Source organism: Cygnus olor, chromosome 3 (assembly GCF_009769625.2).
Source record: "Cygnus olor isolate bCygOlo1 chromosome 3, bCygOlo1.pri.v2, whole genome shotgun sequence".
In the NCBI taxonomy this organism is placed as follows: Eukaryota; Metazoa; Chordata; class Aves; order Anseriformes; family Anatidae; genus Cygnus; species Cygnus olor.
The window spans coordinates 36,771,698-36,795,023 of record NC_049171.1 but is presented as its reverse complement, the minus strand read 5'-3'; the positions used below and the strand labels follow the sequence as shown (position 1 = coordinate 36,795,023).

At 38.4% G+C, this 23,326-nt stretch overlaps 1 protein-coding gene across 1 annotated transcript in view; it reads left to right on the top strand.

Annotated features, from left to right (window-relative positions):
* ME1 (malic enzyme 1) overlaps nt 1-23,326 on the top strand; it is a 180,217-nt gene that overhangs the window by 138,486 nt on the left and 18,405 nt on the right. The window contains exons 7-9 of the mRNA XM_040554032.1: nt 4,682-4,791; nt 14,665-14,762; nt 16,511-16,624. Coding sequence (XP_040409966.1) covers nt 4,682-4,791; nt 14,665-14,762; nt 16,511-16,624 — 322 coding nt within the window. The remainder of the gene's footprint in view (nt 1-4,681; nt 4,792-14,664; nt 14,763-16,510; nt 16,625-23,326) is intronic.

The window sequence follows — 23,326 nt, the reverse complement described above, 5'->3', positions numbered from 1 at the left end:
GAAAAGTTAGCATTGTTGTCACAGGCAGTTCAATAAAAATGTGTAAATAAAATTGCACAGACTAAGGTAAGGCTGTTACCCCAAAATAGGTTGTTAATAGGGAGTAGTATTAGAGTGTTTTCCATCAGCCAAACGTTATTCTAGTGGGTTGGTTCTTTTTCACTCATTGTCCAGTGTTTGCCTCCACTGCTCAATGACAAATCTAAAGTTGCATGTTTGCCACTGCTCTTGTCTGCGTGTCCACAACTGAAAAAGGAAGGATGGCTTTGAATTTCTGCCCAGCTGCACTGTGATTCAGACTGCCTGTGTGACTTCGAGCAGGAGCCTAAGATCCGAGTACACAAAAAGATGTGGGTGACAAAACAGGATTTACAAGGGAGAATGATGGTCTGGATTATCGCCTTCTAGGGATGATTTATGTATGTTTAATCAGCTACCACAGTGACAGATCCCAAGCAGGCGGAAGAGAGGAATTCACAGCTACAAACCACTTGGGGCAGGAATCCAGCAGTCCTAGCCAGACTGCTGAAGCCAGGCTATTGCTATCAGAGAAGTGTTTTTTTGCAGAGCAAGAAAATAGTTAAGAATTTTGTAAGACATTTACTGTGGTTGCACTGAGGAAGAATGTCTTCCTGATACTTATTTTCTGAGTGTTGGTACTTGGGGCCTAGGCCCATCATTTCTTCAAGTGTTCTGGTTAAGGTGGTTGATGCCCACTGGGTAGGTTCTCTCTGGTTTATTTGTATCACCTTCCAACATGAACCTGCACGGCAGTTACCTGCCTCTCCATTTCCCCATTACCTGCTGTCTATTCCTGGGTCAGTCGTAGTGGTAGCTGCAGAAATGTTGTCTTTGTTTTTAGGCAAATAATGGTATGATATGTTAAATGTAATTCATGCTTGCAGCATTATAACTACGTGCAATGTTTGCTTGCTTCCATGGCTGTTTTTGGGGATGCATTCAAAATAAAAGGATATTAGATTACGTTTTAAATTGCATGTCTTCATATTTCAAATATGAAGATTAAATCCTCCAAAGGAATGTGATGATCAAGTTTATCTACTTAGACAAGCAGTACACAGGTTAACACCTTTATTTCACGCTATGGCAATACAGAGTCCAATACTTTTAAAATACAGAGAAGTATCTCTTAGAGTTTTTTCTATCATGACAGTTTCTTATTTGAAGGTCTTTGCCTCCTAAATTTCTTGTCCTGCTTGGAGCTGCTAGCACTCAACTGCAGGCCTTTTCTCTTTAATGCATCCCATGTAAGGTCAACCACAACCATATAATGGTGTGGGTTTGTTTGCTTGTTTTAAATCTAATTATTTTGTTTGTAGCAGACCTCAGTTACTTCCTTCTGGACATACCTGAGTCGCTGTACGTCATCTGAGGAAACTCAGTGAGGTCAATCTGCGCCCTATCTGTAGCATCGATGAACAGATGTTAAGATTGCCATGTCTTAGGAAGTTGCATGCTTTGTTTTTTCTTTCCGTAATGTTTGAAAGATGACATGAATTACGGCACTGTAGTGGCCCACAATTTCTGGAACGTCTGTGTTCTGGAAGGCACAACAGGATTTGACGACTTAACATGGGCAGGCCATGAAGTGTTTTGTTCCCTTCTCATCCAGCAGTCATTTGTCTACCATATCCGCCTATGAAGAGGTACATTTCCAAACTGAAAATTTGTGGTGAAAATATGATATGAGGTGAAAAAAAAATAAAATAGAAAAGAGAGAATTGTTCTGTTTTCATGAGGGTTGATTCAAGCAGTTTCCCTTTATGGTGGAGAAATCACAAGCTAACACCATCCATCCTTCAGAATGCTATGGGAGCTGAAGAGGGACACGGAAAGGGAAGTGAAACTGAGCTGTTGGTTGCAAACATCATTTTAGGTTTTGGCTCAAGTTTCTGCTGTAAGTGATTGTGATAGTAAAATGGAAGTCACAGTAGAATCGGTCTAGAAATTGGTGGCAGTTTTGGTGTGGTCACTTCTTCCAGAACAAAGTGTGGCACCTTCATGGCCAATTCATTGTTGCAAGGGGATTTTCTGGAACGCCGGGGATTTACTGTTCCATATTACATGGTAGTGTGCCGAGTATAGAGTGAGAGCTTTCTACAGGGACTCTAATTTAATATAATTCATGGGGAGTTTTGATATGTGTCTAGAAAATAGAGAAAAATAAAATGCAGATGAGAAAGTGGAATATTATATATGGTAAAATAAAGAAACAGACGTTGGCTTAATGACATCAGAAAAAAGACTTCCAACCAAGTTCCAGGGCTTGAGAGTGTTAATCTCATTAGTTTCAAATTATTATCCAAATGTCAGCTCCTGGATCCTTATGGAATCACAGAAATTCATGTCAGATACTGAATAGGGCTAGAAATTTAAATTAATTATTGAAAAGTAGCTGCAGTTTCTTTTCTTATATGAACTCAGTGGTGATCTACTGTACTCAAATACTGACTAGCCAGATTCCCTTTCAAATGATTGCCTGTCATTATGCTGCTGAAGAAGTCCAGTTTTTTCCGTAAAACCTGAAGATATATTTATTTTCAGCAGGGATTGCAGTTCCTGCCAGTGGAATCTCAGTAGTTCTGGCTAATTGTAATGTGGCTGTAAATATGTGATTTCCATGGAAGTTAATTTAGTCACAGGATTTTATTTTATTTTTTGCTTTTTCTATATTGATGGCTTTGCTTAACATAGCTGCCAAACATATGTATAGTTTAAAGAAAAACTCAATTACCATTGGAGTAGAGTATTTATAGTGAACTGCTCAGTATATGGATGTATTGCTTTCCTGGATGAAGCAGGAAATGCTTGAGATCTTGCCTGGTTAGTCTCTAATAATAATTTCATAACAAAATTACGAACCATAACTCACAACAATTGTTCTAGTAAGAATTTCCTAGCAAAACCTTATTTCGATACTTTTAAAAAGTTTTAATCAAATGGATGGTCCCTTAGTCTGTGCAAATTGCCATTAGGTTTACCAATGTTTAAAACACTTTTTAAGAACTTTTGTGTAATATTATTCCAGGGTGGGATCCAGTTTTTATGATATTTCCAGAGCCAAACTTGTACAGGCAGTTCTAGTACTGACCCTAAATTTTAAAATATTCAAGTTGTACTTTTTTTTTCACATATGACATTCACTATTCTAGGGTGTTTTGTTGTTGTTGTTGTTTTTTGGTTTGTTTGTTTGTTTTCCTGTTGCTAAGATATTCTGAGCTGGAATTTACTCAAGTCTAAGGACTGAAGGATGCATAATAATAATACTAAATTAATGTGGCTTCCATTTTTAGAAGTAACCTAACTGGCACACCCGGGCAATCTTTTATTTATTAGACACTGGCATATGAGTATAGGAGGTATTGAGAGTCTAATACCCGGAATTAAAACAACAAAACTGCTGTATTCCTCTCTTAGATGATTTTAGGTGTATCCAAGGTGCCTAATGCCTGATGAAGTCAACGCAGGCACCTAAGTATACTAGAAAAATCCTGCTGATGGCTCGCTGGTGATGCAGCTTTGGTATACAGTGGGTGCAAGGCAGCAAGGTGTCACAGTCTTGCAGATGCTCGTCTGCAGTTGCTGTGGACCGTAGTTTGGGAGAATGTACATTAAACTGTGGAGATTAGGGAGTCAAGTAATCTCTTTAAAAACTCTTCTTTTGACTCTGCGGTCAGTAGTGCATGTAAAGAAGTAAATTGTTTCCAAGAAGTGAAATAATTGGCATTAACTTTGAGACTGTTACCACAAGGTTCATCAAAAGGTACTTATCCATGCAGTTGAACTGTCTTATATAATATTGCCAATATGACTAAGTAGTTCATCTGATGCAATCGCATACTATATTTTCAAAATACAGTTATGTGCACATAGCATATACTGAAGGTTTCAAATTGCTTTAGGAAATTCCAGTATGAATTCTTTCATTGGCTAAAAGCATGAGAAAACATTGAAACGCATGATAACTTTGATCAGAGCATACTATTTAAGAAACATTTAGTATTCATATCAGACAATCAGTTCTGACAACCCAGTCAAACAGTAGATGCAGCATTTAGATAATCTCATTTCTGTGTATACACAAAGTTTTAGTGTATATTAACCAAGTGTAACTCATTTGAAACTTACAGCTATTGCTTTCCTTCCTTAACATGTTCTCACATGTTTATCATTTGTCTGGATTAACTGTGTTTCTGCTAAATGTTTCTTTTATAATAAGAATAGTCAAGCATGGCCTTATGAGTGATGTGCTGCTGACCTGCATAATAACATTAAAATAAAATCCATGTCGTTTGGATTTATTCTTACTTCTTTATTACCTTCCCTATGGGGCCATTTTTTTTATTTTTTATTTTTTACTCATTACTGATCACTTAATGAAGGCTTCTGCTGAGATGTCTGCAGAGAGATATCTGCTGGGATGTCTGTAGAACATTTTCCCCTAATGTTTTAATCTTAATTTAGGAGTAAAGTATATTAGTACTCCAATTATTCCTTCTAGATGATTTATATAAGATACAGAATATCACAGAAGTGTATCAGTAGATATCATTATCATATTACACTTGTGTTTAAAATCTGTTTGCAAATGTTAATAGCTTTATAATATACAATTATGTATTGTTCTTAACTTAAAGCACTTTTTTTTTTGTCTTTCTAGGTATGGCATGAACTGCCTCATTCAATTTGAGGATTTTGCTAATGCCAATGCATTCCGCCTCCTGCATAAGTACCGTAACAAGTATTGCACTTTCAATGATGACATTCAAGGTAATAAACTCTTTCTCTTCTGTTTTGATGCTTTTAAGTCAGGAAAAAAAAAACAACAGATTTTCCTGAGGATTTTACTTGAGGATGTCCATTATGGGGTCACGTTTTGCCTTGGGTTTCCTCAAGCATGGCTTTATGATGAGCTGTCTTTGCTCTTAACCTTTTCCCTCATTTACTTCCCCTCTCATGCTTTATTTAATGTTCACTCTTTTTTTTTCTTTAATAGTTCAGTGTATGAATAGCTTTCTCGTATACATTATTAACTTCAGATCTTTGGGAAAATGTCAAAGTTCGAGCCTGGACTGTACATCCCTCAGTTTTTTTTATCACTCCAGTGACAACTGGTGCACTGTTTCTCTGTGTGACAGAGCTTTCTTGGTAAATGTCAAACTTTATTTCAGTTCTTAAACTGACAACTCAGTTAAATACCTTTCTGATTTGCATTGCACTCCCAGGGCTGCATTCAATTTTAGAGGGAAAATGACTTTTCCCATCTGAGTCATTTGTAGCAGAGGGCAAAAGGAAAAGATCTAGGATGAGAACAAAGACCTAGGATGAGGAAAGTCAAGAGCAGAAGGCAAAGCCTGTGTGACTGGGCTCTGATGTGACTTTTAGGGTTTTGCCTAGGTCTGTAAGCGAGGGGGATTGCCTCCATGCTCAGCCTACATAGGCCTAATATGTACCTTCACTCCCAAGAAGAGAGACAAGCTACTCCTTTGGTGTCTAATCTCTTGTTAGAAAAAGAGCTCTGGAAAATAACTTTCTCTAGGAACTTAAGCACGCTCACTTCCATCCCTGCCAGCAGACTTGAGTTCAGAACTGGAGAGAGGCACCACGGGTAGGCCCTGTGCCTTTCACTGCCTCTTGGCCCCTCATGATTTCATGAGTAGAGGGAGGTCCTCTGTACTGGTGAGATCAAAAATGGGAATTTAACCCTCTTCATTTCTAACAGTTTGCGGTGACACTTCAAGTCAAGCATTAGGTGCTCGAGTTTTTAGGAAGTCATTCCGGAATCATTCTATTTCAGGGACTCTTGCGTTCCTTAGAAGTGCAGTCACATGGAGTCTTTACATTTATTCAATTTCTGTGATCTAATTTGTGGTTGTGGGTCTTCTTGTATTTTCATGAATGATATTTGGGACTTCTTGGTGATCTCCAGCCCTGATGCATGTTTAGCTTCCAGCAGGTGAAAGCAGATGCATTTAGCCTGCTCTAGCTCTGACATTTGTCCTCATAACTCCATAAATACTTTCAGCATCTTTTTTGTAGGAAGTCATCTTCTCCCCTAACGTGGCAGTAGAATAATGACCAAATATAGATCCAGTTATCTGTTCTCCCTTCTCCCTCTTTCTATTCCAAGTTTATAAAGCCTAAGGATCTCTCACCTTGACAACATTACTGAGGGTAGGTGGTACTAACTTCTTTAGCAATCCTTCTTAGAGGTTCTCCTTTTCTAAATGGTGTGATTTTTTTCCAGGCTACTTCAAAGACTGGCCTTCTCTGTTTCCAAATTATATTTTCTACTCCTAGAGCAGTAAACCTGAGAGGCAGCGTAAGGACAATAGAAGCAAGCAAGGAGAATTTTGTATGTTGTTTGCCATCTTCTTATAAAGATAGTGATTGTACAACACGTTAAACAGAGTTTCTCTTAGTCCAAATATGCGACGAGCCAAAGCTACTTTAAGGATAAAAATAAATTAGTTTTTCTGATGTTTTGTAGAAAGACTTGCAGCTTTTTTCACAATCACAAGATAGCCAGACAATGGATTCCTGTATATCTTAGTGATATCTTAATGTATCTTAAATCTTTAAAAAGCTGATATACAATCCTGACTTTTTCCAGGCACTGAAAAAAAAAAAAAAAAATGAAGAAAATATGGCAAGCTGAATACCTATTAGCAAGTAGTAACTTGGACAATTGCAGTTGTTTTCCGTTAGCTTGGAGCTATTTGTAGGGCCATGCCCCTAACTGATGCCATTGCAGAGCGTTTGCCAAAGTATCTGCCAACACTGATCATATAAAATCACTAAATACTGGCCATTAAGAGTAGGCTGTAGGCACATTCAAGAATTTCTGGAAACAGTTTTGTCTCCATCACATCTTTTTCTTTGGAAAAAGCTTTGTGACTTTTTCTATATCCCAATTCTGTACTCAAGGAAAAAGGATTGTGACCGACTTCAATAGCTCTGTATTAGAAAGAATGATGAAATTACTCCAGCTTTCTCGTTCTAGAGAGCATTTTGTTTTTTTTGGATGGGTGTTGATTTTTTCCCTCTGTTATTATGATAATTTCTTCATATTTATGTTTTTGGAATATTTTTATGATCACAATAACTGTGATGTTGCTTTACGAAAAAAATACTTCTTTTCTTGGATTCTTGCTTGTTTTTATTCTGATCACAGGTCAGCTTGCTTCATATTTTTTTTCTCTGAAACATGGAGGATATGATTTTTGGAAATGAGAATCAGTGAAAACCTTCAAAACAAATCCCTTTATCTATCTGGCTCTCTAATTATTCAAGAGCATTCTCCAACATTGGCATGTTTTTGATAGCAATTTCATATATGGGAGAAATACTTTAATGTCAAGCTTTACAAAAATTTTAAATGTCTCATTTAAATTAGGTTGATAACTTTAGTTGCCTCCCAATGTATTTAGGAAGGAAGGACTATAAGGACAGAGTGGAATTTTCTTTAAGATATGAGACTTCTTTTTATTCTCTCTCTCTCAAAGTCCTGCCTTGGAATGGACCAATGTCAGAAAATGAATCAGGGCTTGTGTCACAAAACCAAGCTGTTTTTTTAAGGTGGAAGATGTTCTCTGCTTGATGAGCCTCCCCGGAAGGAGGCAGGATGGGATCCATGGTTTAGGAGGCTGAAAATCCCCTTGGAGAAACTAACCTTTTCCATTCCCTGCTGCATGGATGATGGACAAATCTCTTAATACTTCTTTGAGAAGAAGTCACAGGTGCAAGTCTAGAATTGCAGAGCCTAAAATCCGTAATCCATTTGCTTAGCGCCTGAGCAGGTGGTGTATGAGCTCAGAAGCAACCTGGGTGCCTGCAGTTGTGTTTCTGCAGCTGTGGCAGGCTGGGTGGCTTCACGCCTTACTCCTGAGTGCCTCTGCAATGCGGAGCAATGCTTCGTAGCTATTATTAAACCTAGCTGCTGGCAGAACAGGATGTCGTAGCTCTCCCTTTCCACTCCCATCTGAATTTTGGTGCGCCTGCTGAAAGCGTTTTTGCTACTCAAGCACAGTCAGTGGCTTAAGGCAAGTTTCCACGTCTTAGGAGCTGTGCATTTATTTTATGTGCGTCTCCCAACGCCCATCACACGGTAGCTGTTTTTAGTCACTGCAGACGTGGACTAATTTGAAATGGTGGCATAAATTTCTCTAGCCTTTCTGCCTCTATACAGGCCAATTATTTCAGCTAATTGTTTTGATTTTCCCCAGCCCTGTATTTTAAAATTGCCTCAATGGAAAACGACAAACCTTTGCAGTAGAAGTCAATCTATATAAAATGTTTTTGTGTGCGGTATAATTCTGTAAGTTTTTATTTTGGCATTATAGCTCAATTTCATTGCGTAGTGCTTCCCTCCATTATGGGCACAGAACCTGTATTTTATGCCAACAAAAATAATTTCAATACAGTGTACTTTCTCCATGCAAATAACTTCAGCATCCACCATGACTTCAGATGTCATTTGTTTTTAACAGCTGTGCTGTTTAATTGCAGCAACATTTTATTAAAAACAACAGACCTTAAATAAAAATGTAGAACACATGCAATTTAAGATTTTTTTTTTTAATTCTCGCTTCTGTGTTTTGATCTAAACACATACATACGCGCTAAGTTTTTAGCAGGCTGACGTTTGAATAATTAGGAAAATTATATCTGAAAGTTATGTTATGACCAGCTTAACATTAAGTCAGTGCAATTCTCACAAATCTGAATTTCTCTGTCAAAAGTGTTCTCCTTTTTAACATTTAATTATTTTTAATGCTAACATTGGAAATGATTCATTTAGTATCTGGAAATCCCAGTCCTTGAAATCAAATGGAAAAAAAAGTTTGGGGTTTGTTGTTGTGATGGGCATGGGGGTCAGATACGTTCTCTGACCAAAAATTTGGGAAGTGTTGGTTATATGATATCTAATAGCTCAAATGTTGATATCATGTCTGAAATTCTGATACTAAGCATAAAGATTACAAAAACTCATTCCTAATATGAGGTGAAATATACTTCCAGGTGAAAAAAAACTTGGGATTTTTTAAATTTTAAAAATAGAAATCCAATCAGGACATGTACTATAGGGTTCTGGGAAATGTATTTTCCTTCCAGTATATTCATGATATCAACTGTCCATTACTTGGTGGTAAATTCACATTGAAATCAACGTGCTTTCAAGTAAATTTCCTGCTTTAGGTTTTGTATGCTTTTCCTTGTGCACATACAAGGATGTGCATGTATGAGGATTTCCCTCTTTCATTTTTTTTCTCGTTGTGGGTGAAGAAAAATCCTTTCTCATCACGGTCCTGGGCAGCCTGCTCTGAGTGTCCCTGCTTGAGCAGGGGCTTGGACCCGGTGACCTGCAGAGGGCCCTGATGACCTTATTCCATCTGAGACTCCATGCTGTATCCCTTTTCGAAGATGCCAAACATTTGCTCTTTTAAAAAGGCTCCATTTCTTCTTTCCTGGAAAATTCCCCTCTTTGCACTCTGTGCTGCAGTGTGGGGCAGAGCATCAGGCCCCGTGTGTGTTAAGCTTTGAAAAGCCATCTTATGGCAGGAGAGAGCTTCCAGTTTTAAATGAAGGGCCTTTTGCTTTGCAGCAATGCTAGGTTGCTTCAGCCCTTGCTTACCTCTGCACTGAGAGCAGGGACACGGGCACTGCTGCTGCACCGTGCTCAGGGGAGGGAAGCAAAGCGAGTGGAGAGAAGAGTCAAAGCCATCACATGGGAGTTCAGCTGAACGGGCTGCATGTTGGGGATGAGTCTGGAAAGGGCCTTATAAAACATCAGGGATTGGATTTCTATGGGATGTGAGCTACCCACAGCCTTCACCCCACTAGTGAATGAGATCACACTCTTTAGGTAGGATATTTACTCTCGTCTTTTCTCCCAGAAGGAGTAGAGGAGGGGAATGCATTTTCATTTTCTGGCACTGTGTGTTATTTGGAAGAATGGCACTGTTGACTTATGATTTCCATTATGTTGTGTATTGAGAAATAGGAGTCTTAGTTTTACCACTTCCTAATATTTTAGTCAAGAATGAATAATTCAGATTTTAGGATGTGCTACAAAGCTTCCTCTCCTTCTGTTTGCTGGCTTTTAAAGATGATGTAGAGAAAATGACATGAAGGAAATGCTCATATTTGATTACATTTTCAAAAAGCTTTAAATAATGTACAAATTCTTCAGTGCCATAAGCCATTTATTTCTCATTCAAGTTAAACTGCAGACAATAAAAAATAACTTCTCCATCCTTGTGTTTTGGGGCTTTTTCCCTCCTTTTTTCTTTAATTGTTACATCTGCTGAAACAAGACTGCTCCAAAGCGTTTACACTGTGCCAACCCCAAAAGGCTGCGGTCTCTAGGATTTCCTGTGACATATTCATGCTCGATGATACTGCTTACAGTACCAAGCAAGGCTAGAGCATCTTGGACAGAACACAAAGACTTGATTAAAAAAAAAGCGCACTTTGAAATTTCGCATCTAAATTGACACCTCTTTAGAAAAATACTCTCCTTTAATAAACCTGCTCTGGTTATTCTTCTAGAGATGTTGTGAAAACGATACCTTTGAACAGTGTCCATTTTATTCTGCACACTGTGGGTTTAACCTATGCTCTGTGGGAGAGGGAAGGAAAGAAGTTTCTCTCCTTCATGTAGCGATGACAGTAGGAAAAGCAGCAAGATTCTGTTTCTGAGCCGTAACATTCACCAGAACTGGTTGGGCTTTGGCAGTTGGATGTGAATTGCGTTTTGATTCTTTTCAAAAACTCGACTCGGTATTCACGGTGAAATTTAAGGTCATGCCATTAGTCAGAGCAGTTCCGGTTAAACAGATCTGCCTTTCACGTGGCCAGCTTTCACCTCTTTCATGAGGAATGAATAAGGGAAGCTGCTGATGAGGAGTGATGACAGCCACTGCCAGCAGCAAGCGGTGATAGAGAATTCAGTGCCGTAATAAACAGGGTCGTTATGCTTTCTAGAGTCAAATGGCTGAATAAAACCAACGTAGAGTACTTTTAAAATACCATTTTTAGAGTAGTAGTTCTGTACAAATGGTGATTCATGAGCAACAAAAACCTTTATATATTGTTCTCCTAAAATTTGTTCTGAATTGTGCTGATAATGAACATGGGTAACAATAACTCACATACCTTGCAAATAATTGATGCAAAATTTGGTTGACTTTCAACATAGTGTTTTATTCATTTTTTTCATCTCTCTTCTCTTTTTCCTTAAAACACAAAATGGTATTGTAGTAAAATGTGTAAAAGTCTCTGACTGCTCATACATAATCGCTGTTCATTTTTCCAGCTAACAAACCTAGCAGGACATCAGCCATGAAGATAAGCATGATCCCAGCGTTCCATTCACTATAAATTTACAGGGTTTCATTTTTTCCTCCATTGCCAGAAAGTGGCTTGAAGACCACTTCCTCAGCTCTCCAAGAGCACTTCTGGTGAGGTGGCCGTGACTTGTGGCCATCTCCTGCCTGACAGGAGGGACTTCAGGGGCTGGAAACAGACTTCTTTTTCAGGAGGCCAGATCGATGGTTTTAGGGATAAGCCGTGTTATGTCAGCTTCTTCCTTCTCTCCTGCAAACACAGCTGTGTAACATAAAATAGAAGCAAGCACTTGGCATCCAAAGAGAGGATGGGGTTTTATTGAAGGTTATGAGGATTGTTTGGTGGAGTACCAAGGGAAACTGAGAAGGCGGTCGGACTTCTCTGGTTTGCCATTGTTGGCCTTTGCCAATTTGGCACTTTCCAGAGGAAGAGACTTAATTTCGTCTGGGAAAGAACCAAGCTAACTCTTGGACACTGTGGTGGGGAAGTGTCTCAGCGTGACAGTTGGTGTTCCTGAAGCCATGCCTCAGAGAAACCATTTATTATTTTTATTTTTTTATTTTTTTAAGAAATGCAGGAGAAGAGAGTAAATGATCTCAGCTCTGAGCAAGTAATAAAAATGACAAATTTGTATGGTCTAAACATTAAGTGGGCTAAGAACAAGGTGTCCTGTATTCCTGATGATCGAAGGGAAAAGTCATAATCACAAAGCACATAAACTTTTTTAAAGCTCTACAGACACTTTTTTGAACTGTTCAGGTGGGCAAAGTGACTCTACAACAAACTTTCTAGCGTTAAAACATTTTCTTAAAAGAAAAAAAATTTAAGTAACCATTTATGAAACTTAGATAATCCAACCTATAAGCCACTGATTCAAAGCCAGCTTTCAACACACAAATGATGTCTTTTAAAGAGAGATTTACCCAAGACTGGGTTCCTTACTACTACTGTTCTTTCAGATCCTTAGCTACCTGTGTTTGATACTTAACAGTTTGTGTGCCCACAATATAAAGACCTGTTTTGAGCATCTTCTGGAGTTTAGCATAGAGGTTACTGCCAGCTGAGTTTTAAACTTGGCTTTGCTTGTGAGAAAGACTTGTGAATAGCAAAAGCACATCGTGCAGGGGAGCTGCATGTTCAAGGCAAATGTCCAACGTGCAGATTCTGGGCCAGGTGCTTTTGGAAGTTTAGTCATACCTATTTCACACTTCTGAAGGAAAAAATCTGTAGCAATGTGAGCTCTCCCCTCAAAAGCAATGAGGTGGCTTGTAGGTTATTTCAGTTAGTGCCACGGTGATCAAAAACAGACTTTCAGGATCCAGCAGATCTCCTCACAAGTTACCTCAGGCTTCTCAGAATCTCTTTATAGCCTTGGGTCAGTCAATGACAGCTGCTGCCTGAAGAAGACTTCACTTCTTATTCCCAGAACTGAACAAGGGGGAATTCTTAGGGCCCTCGATCATATTCCTGTGGTTTGGCTCTCTGTGAATCAGATGGGCATTATACGTCTTCAAGGAGTGTTGAAACCCATTTTTCCACTTGGAACCCTTAATTGTTAGTGGCTGATACGGCTTTTTCAGTCCTGATGAAATCAGTGCTGTCTGCTATTGATTCTTCAGAATCACCTCTAAAAAAAACACGTTGAGCAAAACTTTTATGCTGGCATCACCTACCTCACCACCCTATCCCTGTCCGTAGGATGTCTTTATATGTGAATTTGCTAATAACTGATCTGCTTTCTCGGGTGTGTTTTCAGTATTTAACGGATCCAAGTTCCTTGCGGGAATAAGGGTTCTTCTGGTCCATTTGTGCCTGGACTTTAATGACAATGACAAAGTGACAATGTGTGAAACACATGAGCTGGGTACCTGGAGTTGGTATCCAGGAAAGAAGGCCTTCCTCCTCCCAGTGGGCTTGGCAGGGGAGAAGGTGTAACTGGTCCGTGGACTTGAATAGCCAGATATCAGGCGCTGGTGACTACAGCTGTCTTCAGCATGACAGAAACTGGCAGCGAGACTCAGCAGTGCCAACAATTCAGCCGAAGTAATGAGTGTAGATTTGGGTGCTGCAATTCAAGAAGGATACGAAACAAATGGATAAAGTCCAGAGGAGAGACATGAGTGATGAGCGTTTCAGAAAGCATAACTTTCTGAAAGAGTGGAAGAATTGGGATTGTTCCCTGTAAGAAAAGCAGGTTGTGACACCGTTAGTCTTCAACTAATGGTGTCAGGTTTTCCAATGATAGGCAAGACAAGAGGCTAAGATAGATGAAGAAAAAATTTGGATTTGATATTTTCAACAAAAAGGATACTGAAGCACTGAAATAGCTCGCTGAGGACATCGTAGAGGTTCTCAGAAGGAGACAGAAACAAGGTAGACAAAGATCTGTCAGAAATAAAGGAGGTATTGTTAATCCTGTCATTGTGAACAAGTTTGGGTTAGATGCCTGCTTGGGGTCCCTTTATTGCCCTACTTTTTATTATTAGGTGTTTCTCACGATGAGGGCCAAAATCTTTCTATTCAAAGACAGACAATTCTCATTCTCTGTAGTTTTGATTTAGAGAAGAAAGGCCTCTACAGGCTAAATCATAAAACTAAATTTTAACCTTTTTTTCCTGTGGTGTAACTCAAATATAGATTTAAAAGGTACTTCTAATGTTTTAGAGGCTGATGAATTTAAACCCCTTTCACAGTGGACTGGAATTTTGATGGTTTTCAGATGCAGTAGGAGAGTCAGTGTCTTAAATAAGCTGGTCCTATTCTTTTGGTTCCCTTGGCTTCTCTGTAAATGTTCACAATTTGCTCATCTACTCTGACAACCTCTACGTGAGAAGTGAAGGTTTATAGCCATCACAGGATTTCCATTTCTCAAGAACTCCGAAGAATTTTTGCCTCCTGTAGGATCAATGCAGATATCTGTTCCGATAATGAGACCATCCTTAACTTCCGGTATCTGGAGTCCTTCAAAATGCTTCTTTCTGGGCTGTCCTGTCCTTTCCTCCTGAAAAAGATAGTACCAAGAATATTTTGAAACAGTTTGATTGCACCAGTCTTGACACCTGTTCAGTAGAATCAACCAACCATATTTTAGTGTTAACTCTGAAGATATTCCCACCTGCATTTTATTTCCATAAAAACAAAGTACAAAAAATTCCAGTTCCACTGAACATTTTCATATTAGCCTGCGTATTTGTATCTTTTAGCTGAAAGATGCTGTGAAAATATTTAAAATGTATGCCTAATCAATGCAATTGTTTCCAGACTAATCAAAGATAAACTTTTTTTTTTTTTCAGGAACTGCATCTGTGGCTGTTGCAGGTCTTCTTGCAGCTCTGCGTATCACTAAGAACAGGTTATCAGATCACACAGTGCTGTTCCAGGGAGCTGGAGAGGTATGTGCTTTTATACAGCAGAAATTCTAGTCTGAAAATTTTTCTTAATATTTATTCAAGTTATATGTATTGAATTCACAAGAAGATTAAATAGGTGGAATGATCACTAAAGCCTGCTAAAAGTTGTTTTTTAATTTGAACATAAACTTTAAAAAGTCTTCTCTGACCATCCAGTGAGGCCTCATATTTTTTATAAGAAATTTTGTGGAGATCTATTCTTAATTACTTCAGGTTTTAGCTCTTCAGCTGTAAGTTCCTGAACTGCTCTCAATATCAACAAACAAAAAAATTTGGAAAGATGAATAAACAGCCAAAGGCAGCCAAAGGGAAATTAAATAAAATATTTACCAGTGTCAGTGTTATTTAGTAAGAAGCAGTTCCCCTTTGATTTTTCCTGTCATTAAATACAGCTTTTTAGTATTCTGCATGTCAAGATCATCTATTTCTGAAGATTTTAGTGCACATTTATTTTTTGATACTAGTTTTTCAATATAAATTTCTAAGCTACTGACACACAAGTGAAGGCTATGCATATATACCAGATGACAGACACATTGTAGACGAGGTAAGTCTGCAGTCCCAAGAAGGCTTTTGAAAAATATTATTCATAGTTACAAAACTCCGTGATAGGTGCAGTAGAATAACTCGGCTTTATGTAGTCCAGGTATTTTTAATTAGATTCAAAATTTGCTGCTACTGAGATCAGATCTGTAATTTTCAGAATTATTTACATCCTTATCTAGTGTATGTCAACACATTTTTACATCAAGATTGTCAGTCTCTAAAGTTCCTTCCCCTGTTTTTGTTCCATATTCAACAGACATGAATCCATGGTCTAATGTTTTATTTCATTTTTAACTTTTATTTTTATTTTATTTACTTTATTTGTAGTAATAGTATTGTCAGTGTGCCTGTTGCTGCAAAGAGGTAACGGTAGATATCATTCCAGCCTTGGAAGCTCATTCTTAAATAAACTATGTATTTCCTAAATACAACTACTTATTTCTTAACTGTTAAGGTAGAAATAGGGAAATCTCACTCGATTCTCCGTGAAACTGAATAATAAAGAACAAGAATCAGAATCAACCCCATTAAAATTTATGAGTTAGTAATCCAAAATACTGAGTGGTCTTTTGGTTCATTTTCTTGCCTGCTTTTCAATCTATACCTGTCTTTGGTGTGTTGGATGAAATATAAAATCCAGTAAGAATGATACGTTTCAGCAAAATATTGATAAGTGATTTTTTTCTTGCCTCTGGTTTCACTGGGAGCACAGCCAAGTCTAGAGTTACAAAACATGTGAACAGTAGGTAAAAGGAGACTTACCTTCTTGATGGACATTTTAAAGAAAGATAAGGAGCAAAAATTCTTTTAGGTCTGTATTTTACTTTCTGGCATGCAGAGTATGGTTTTCCTTGATTTAAATTGTGAAATAAAAATCTAATGAACAAAAAAAAAACTTCAAAGAAAGAATATTTAATTATTTTGGTATTATTATATGGAATAAGTGTTAGTTTTAACATTAGAGTTTGTTTATTATGCTGTCCACACTGCAAATGCTGTCAAGTTTTATCTATACCTTTCAGTATGGTTTCTAACTACCAAATATTAGTATTTACTTCACAAAAAAAAAATTCAATTTTATTGTTAAATTAAATAATTTATTTAAAATAATGGTTAGAGGAAATAAGTCAGCAAGGGATTTCTTTCATTTCTAGTTTCATATGCTTCTTTTCTTTTTCCTTCAGGCTGCGCTGGGGATAGCAAACCTCATCGTCATGGCTATGGAAAAAGAAGGAGTATCTAAAGATGCAGCTGTCAAAAGGATATGGATGGTTGACTCGAAGGGCTTGATAGTGAAGGTAATACAGTTTTCTTAGAAACTTAATGATAGTTATTTGCAGTCTGTAGATGAAGGCAAGAGAATATTCTTTGTGAAAGCAACTACAGCAGTTTCTCCCTCTTGACATAGCAAGCAGTTTTTCTTTTCTAAAGAGTATTAAATGAATGACAGACTTCCCTGTTACTTCAAGGGGAGTGTGATTGTGCCTGGAATTCCTGCACCATTTCTGTTAGGGATGATCACACAATAAAGAGAATTTTTCAGCAGTTCATTAAAACGATATGTAAGGAAAGAAACGTTCAACTTGTGGGTTTAATATTTCCCATGTTAACACAATCATTATTTGTAAGCACAGTCTTGTATGAAGATGCCTATATATATGCTATTAAGATAGCATTCAAGATTCTTTTAAAAGGAACAAAAATATTTTTGAAGGGAATATTTTCCTGGTGTTGCAAACATGTCATCCTTCTGTGAGAACTGAGATGTATTGCATCAAATAGCTTCTATGCACAGTGATATAGCTCATGTTGCAGATGTTGTGGTCTGCAGTGCTATCAACACTGCTCAGAATTTGAAGTTGCTGAGAGACTTCATCAGTCACCCTTACCTCATTCCTTCTGTGTGCCAAAATAAAGAAACATATGTATTCCATGTGCCAGAATAAAGAAGTTGGTATGTTTTAAAAGGTGGTTATGTATTTAATAGTTTGGGAGCTACTTAAAAGAAATATGTGAAAGGCTCGTTGGCTTTGCTTTTTCACCTTACATATTGGTTAGCATTGTTTATGGTGATCTTTGTTCGTACTGCACACTCGTGCTGTGTTCTTTAGCTCTCTGATATTTAGGATATTTTGTAATTCACATGACTTTGCATCAGGAGCGTGCATTCTGCAGTCAATATCTGTGCTGGTTTATTAAACAGCATCACAACACCTTTCACTCATCCTGATACAGAGAAAATAGTGGGATCATAGGCACTGAGATGGGAAAATACTATAAAGGTTATCTTGGACACCTCTTGCCGGATACCATGAAAGTAGTCTGATCAGGTACAGGAGAAAGCTGGAACTTGCTACTGTATAAGATACAGATGGCTTTCTGTTTGCTTGTTTGTTTTTTTAATTAGTGTTTTTTATGCTTTTGGTGTTCATCTAATAATCGTAACATGCTTTGAGACCAAACACAGACGAGTGAAGGCCTATGTATCTTCTGTGGCTGTTGAAACTTAGAGGTTGCCTAACAAGAACAATGCATTGCTCAATTTCCTCCTCTGTAGAGACCAGGAATATGATTACAAAAATAATACAACTGGGCTAAAATCACCTCCTGGTGGTGTTACAAAAATTGACAGACACGAGTAGAAATAGAAGAGCTTCACAGCCCTAAAGTGGTAAACCAGGTCTCAGTAGTGTGGCTGTCGTGCTGGGGTGGTTAGGAAGCCCTTCTTCCCTTGCTCTTGTTCCCTCCTGCTGCTACTCATTTGCTAGTCAGCCGAGAAGCCTTGCTTGTTGCTCTTGGTACCCAGCACCTCGCTCCCTTCACAGTTTCCAAATTTTCAGTACTTTGGTGACGGTACACTTTCCTCACCACCTTCTGGCTTCAGTGCTCTCAAGCAAGGCCAAAACCAGTCAGTTACTTACACGGTCTGTACCTTCCTTTTTTCTGCTTATTCTTTTTGGTGGGCCTTTACTTGGGTTCTGTCCAAAAAGCAGTCCACTGAATTTCATGTCCTGCCTGGAGAATATTTGTGAACTGTTCATGATAGCCAGACATAACAGTTGTCTGAGACAGATTAGTGCTGACCACTACTTGGCTTGCTCTGGAATTTGGGACCAGATGTTGATGCAAGCGGTGGGAGCCGACGGTGCACACTTCGAGTCATTGCTGGTTGTCCTGGAAGACCTGGAAGTGTCGTCCTCCAAGTCTGGCAGAGCTGGGGGGGCTTGAGAAGGGGTGGCCACTTCCAGCTGTGGTGTACGTGATGGCAGAGCCAGCTGGAGCTAGATGCTGGGGACACTTCAGTGCCAAGCCTGAGCTGAGCAGGAGGAAACTCATCTTTGGCTGAGGGCTCCGCAAGTCTCATCTTGGCTTTCCTCTGTAGTTAGATGTCCCCCTCCAAAAAATACACAAAAAAAGTCCCCCCATATAAAAAGGAAATACAACTTAAGCCTCTTAAAGCTTGTGATTTAGCTGCCAGGATGTCACGCTTATAGCGAGTAAATAATTAAGCTCTTCCTGATTCCTTTTCTGGCCTGAGATGGGATGCCTTGATTTAGGTACACTTTGGAAATTATTCTGGCTTTAGGTGCTGCAAGACTTGAGGAACTTTCCAAATGCTTAGAAATGAGATAAAAGAACGGGGAACATTTTTGAGAAAACCAAACAATGGGAAGGGTTGTATTATCAGAAACCTTTTCAGTACTGCCAAGAGAAGATGTCAAACCACAGAATAGCTCACCTGTTAACAGCTTCTGCGTAAACTGAACTGACTGTTATTTCTTACTGCTATCAAAGGTTTATCAAGGAAACCTGTACAGTGAGAGTCCCTTAAGATTTGTCCTATCAAAAACTGCCTGATTCAAAGAAGCGTACTGCAAACAGGGAGATCTTTTCAGTCCTACAAATATTCTGGGCTGTTGCTTTAGCAGTATGAGAAATAACAGAGCGTCCAAAGACTCAGCAATTACTTTGTCCAAATAAATTATTTTTACATTGTTTTTATTCAATTCTGTCCTTTGATCATTAATTTTGCAGTGTATGATTATAATCGTTTCTCCTTTCATCTGCTTTGCATAGCATTGCAACTAGTAGAAACCAAAGAAAAATAACCTTGAAACTTTTGTTGGCCTGAATATGGACAGCTTCCACCTTTTCTCCCTCCCCCAGCCCCAAAAGCTGCCACGAAGTCACTTAGTAGGCTTTTGAGGCTGAATTTTCCTTTGTGGGTTTTTAATTGTTCAAGTACAGCTGTGTTTTCATTTTCCTGTGTTTTATTTTTTTTCTTTTCCCCTGGGAACCATCTTTCTTCATTAAACTGAGTTTGATGACCAACTTTTCTGCTATGTTGTGGTTAAAGAGTTGGTGGTGAGGGTTACATTTATTACACTGTCTATAGTTTTGTTCTCTGATTCATTCTGGAGACCTTATAATGCTCATATTCAAGAGGGCACTTTTTGTTTGTTCGTTTGTTCATTATGCTTTATACACCTTTTGAAACTATTGTTCTCCAAAAGTAGATGAGGAAGGTTGGCAGATCACATTATGATTGAAATTTTGTCACTTGAATAGTAGGAATTTATTCTTTGAAACAGATATCACTCCTCTTGAAATCCCTGTCCTACATATCGCATTCAGACAGAAATTTAATATTTAAATGAAAGATATTTTTAAAGTTGCTTTTGCACTCTTGTTTACTTGGAGGTCATGTAGAAGTAGTTGGGACATCTTCATTTCTGACTTCTGTCATAGGGACTGACTGATGAATGTATATTCACCTCTGTGAACACACTCATGGGTATTGTCTCCCACATTCCTTTTCTTCCCCACACACTATTCCTATTTTTATTCTGTTAATCACAATGCATAAATGTGTGATGTGTTGTGAATGCATTTTGTGTCTTTTTTAAAGCTGCCATAGCATCAGGCTCAGCTATGTTAATGGCCAAATCTTCACCCACAAACATCAAACAGTGAATTTATTTGTGTCAACTGGATGAGAAGAGGCAGAAAGTGAGGAACAGTATTGAGATGTTCATTTGGGTGGGTTGATCCAGTCAAAAAAAAAAAAATAAAAAAATGAGGCTCACCACTGTCTGAGGATTTTAGTTACGTGCTGCAAAACCTTCCTGCAAGATAGTTCTTGATGTCTTGAACTGCCTAGAGGGATCATGCAAATATAAGGCACTTTTAACATTTAAAGGGACTCAACAGAATTCCTCCCTCTGCCAGGGATGGATGACAAGCTGGTGGAAGTGTTCCTATGCTGCAAAAAATAATTTGCTTCTCCTGTGAAGTTCACCTGTAATTTGCAAGAAAGCCTACATTTTTTGTAATGACACAATCCCTAGTGCAAAAGTGAAGTTCATCATATAGGAGGGATGATGCCACCCTTCATTTTGAAGAGGATGTTAACATGGAGCAATGTCGCTTTTGACAGTTTTGTGCTCCATGTTTTCTACTTCAGCACATCAATACTTCTGTCTAATTGAGTGCCTTGTTTTTTAAATGTCCATCAGATGTGTGATCTCACCCCCTGTAAGACTTCTGATCAGTCTGGGAGAAGCCCAAACTGAATGGCAAGCACCATTCAGCATCAGCTGCGGTCGGATAGTTGAATGCCCCAGAACATCAAACTTTGTAACAGGAGGACAGCAATAGCAACCAAAATCTAATTTCTGTGGTCCTAATTAATTACATTGAAGATACCCAGGTATCTGTAGATAATCCCCTAAAATGTTTTCAGAGGAACATAAACGCCTCTCCCTTCCCCCTTCCTTTTGCTATTTGAATATCCCTGGCAAGCCATTGCAGTCGAGGGAGCTCATACAATACAGGAATGAGCATTTAGAGCTCACAGAAATCAGGTATCTTACTTCCACTCTGACTATCTGATTGTTACTGAATTTTTCATATGCTCCCAATCAATTTTAGAAGTAATCACTTTAAAAAAAAAAAAAAGTTTGGATTTCACTCTGTGTTTTAAAACCATTTGATAATGGGTTTAATGTAAATTTTTATATACCACTTATTGTTATATCTGTCTCTTTGGCAATTTTTAAAATTATTTCTGCCTTTCTTTTATCAACAGTCAATAATTCTGACTCTCTACTTTCGTCCTCAATCAAGTCATTTATGGCTAACTGTCTGTGACTTTTTGAGCCAAAAAAACTCCCTTGCATGTTAGCAAAGATGCAACATCTAGGGTATCACCAAAACAGTTTCTGCCTTGTTTTACTCCTGTACTATCCCAGCAAAGTACTCTGTTTGCTTTTTCAGTTATTCTCATGTCTGGGGAATTAGTCTGTGCGATTTCATCTTGAATTTCTCTTGATCTATATGAAGTATAACTTTTGCAGAAGGGAAATGCATGAATTTGTCCTTGAACATTTGTGGCAACGTTCACTTATACTTGAACAGTAATCTATGAAAAGAACTGAAGACAAGGCAAAAGGATGATTGGTGGGGTGTGTTCAATTAATACGCACATTATTTTCTCTAAAAGTGAAACCACAAAAAATTGGGGTATTAAATTTATTAGCATGCAGTTATTTCCTCTTTGACACCATATTCTTTAGATGTTCTGATGAGATGGTGCCCTGATATGGGTGGTTTATGGTTTCTTACACCCACACTCTGGTATTGCAGTGAATTATTGTTTTGCTCCATTTTGTTTCTGTTCTGTGGGCTCCTAACTTGCTCTGCTTCTCAGATCTTATCTTCTTAAAATAATTTTCTTTGTAACCTTTGTCCTGCCCGTTACCCTTGTGTGCTTGTTTATATGGGAAGTGTACTTTGTATGCTTGACAGGACTGAAATTTTCTAACAAGGTGTTTTTAAGTCGACACCAGAATTATATTTCTTACCTAAATATTACATTTTACTGCCAACAATTATGGCAGTATCTGGTCAAAATGTTGTGCGTTTTTTTGGTTTGGTGTTGTTTGATTGCTTGGCTGTTTGTGTTTCCTTTTTTTTAAAGAATTGGTAGCAAACTGTATTAATTCTGCCTCCAAGATTTTTAGTTCCTAAATGAGCTAATACAGGAGTGCCTGTCACCTGCAAGCCCTTAGGCTTCAGTGGCATGTGATGCATGATTTTTATCCGTACCTTCTTTTTTTTTTCCATTTTGCTAATTGTTGTAATTGATACTCACTTTGAGGTCTGGCTATGGAGGGCATCTCATAGTTGCTGCCTACAGCCCTCCATATAGTGCACCAGCAACCTATACAAAGAGTTGAAGCCATGTAGAGATTATCTCCCAACAGAGAGATGTTACACCAGCTTCTCCCACGACTCTTAAATAAGTCTTTTTTCCCCCCTTCTTCCTTGATGCTTTAATTTTTCTTCTGCTTTAAACTCTGCAATAAGGAACTCACAGGAAACATGCAAGTTAAAAACAAACCCAGAAACTTTTCCAGTTGGAAATGCTCTGCTTACTAATAAACCACTTTGCTTTTTGGTCTTACAGTTCTCATGTTCTTTTGTGGCTCTCATGTCTTCAGTATTTGAGAACCTCAGATGAATTTATTAATTTATCTGTGTACTGATCTCTGTTCTCTTGCTTAAATAAGCTGCAGTTGACACAGTCAAATAGAGGCAAGTGTTTATATAAATAGATTTGTGCCTCCCTGGTTGAGAGGCGGGACGAGTGCCAGCGCTGCGTCTAATGTGGGACAGTACAGTCGTCAGGGTGCTCTGGCTTATTCTCAGCTGCCTCCAAGCTGATGGAAATAGCAAGTCTTGGAGAGCTTCCAGCCGTGCCTCTCGCCTCGCTGCTCTGCTCTTCAGCCCTGGTACATGGGGCAACCCCTGGGAGACCAGCTCAAACGGGCCATGGCATTAGACTTCAAATTGGTAGCATTTGTAAGATTTGCCTCTTCATTTTTTCAGTATCCCGTATATATAATCTGCTGTGCAGCCTGGGTTCTTGTTTGTACAGCTGTTTTCTATGAGTTTTCTCAGGGTTTTTTGGTGGGTCAATCTTGTTTATTATCTCACCC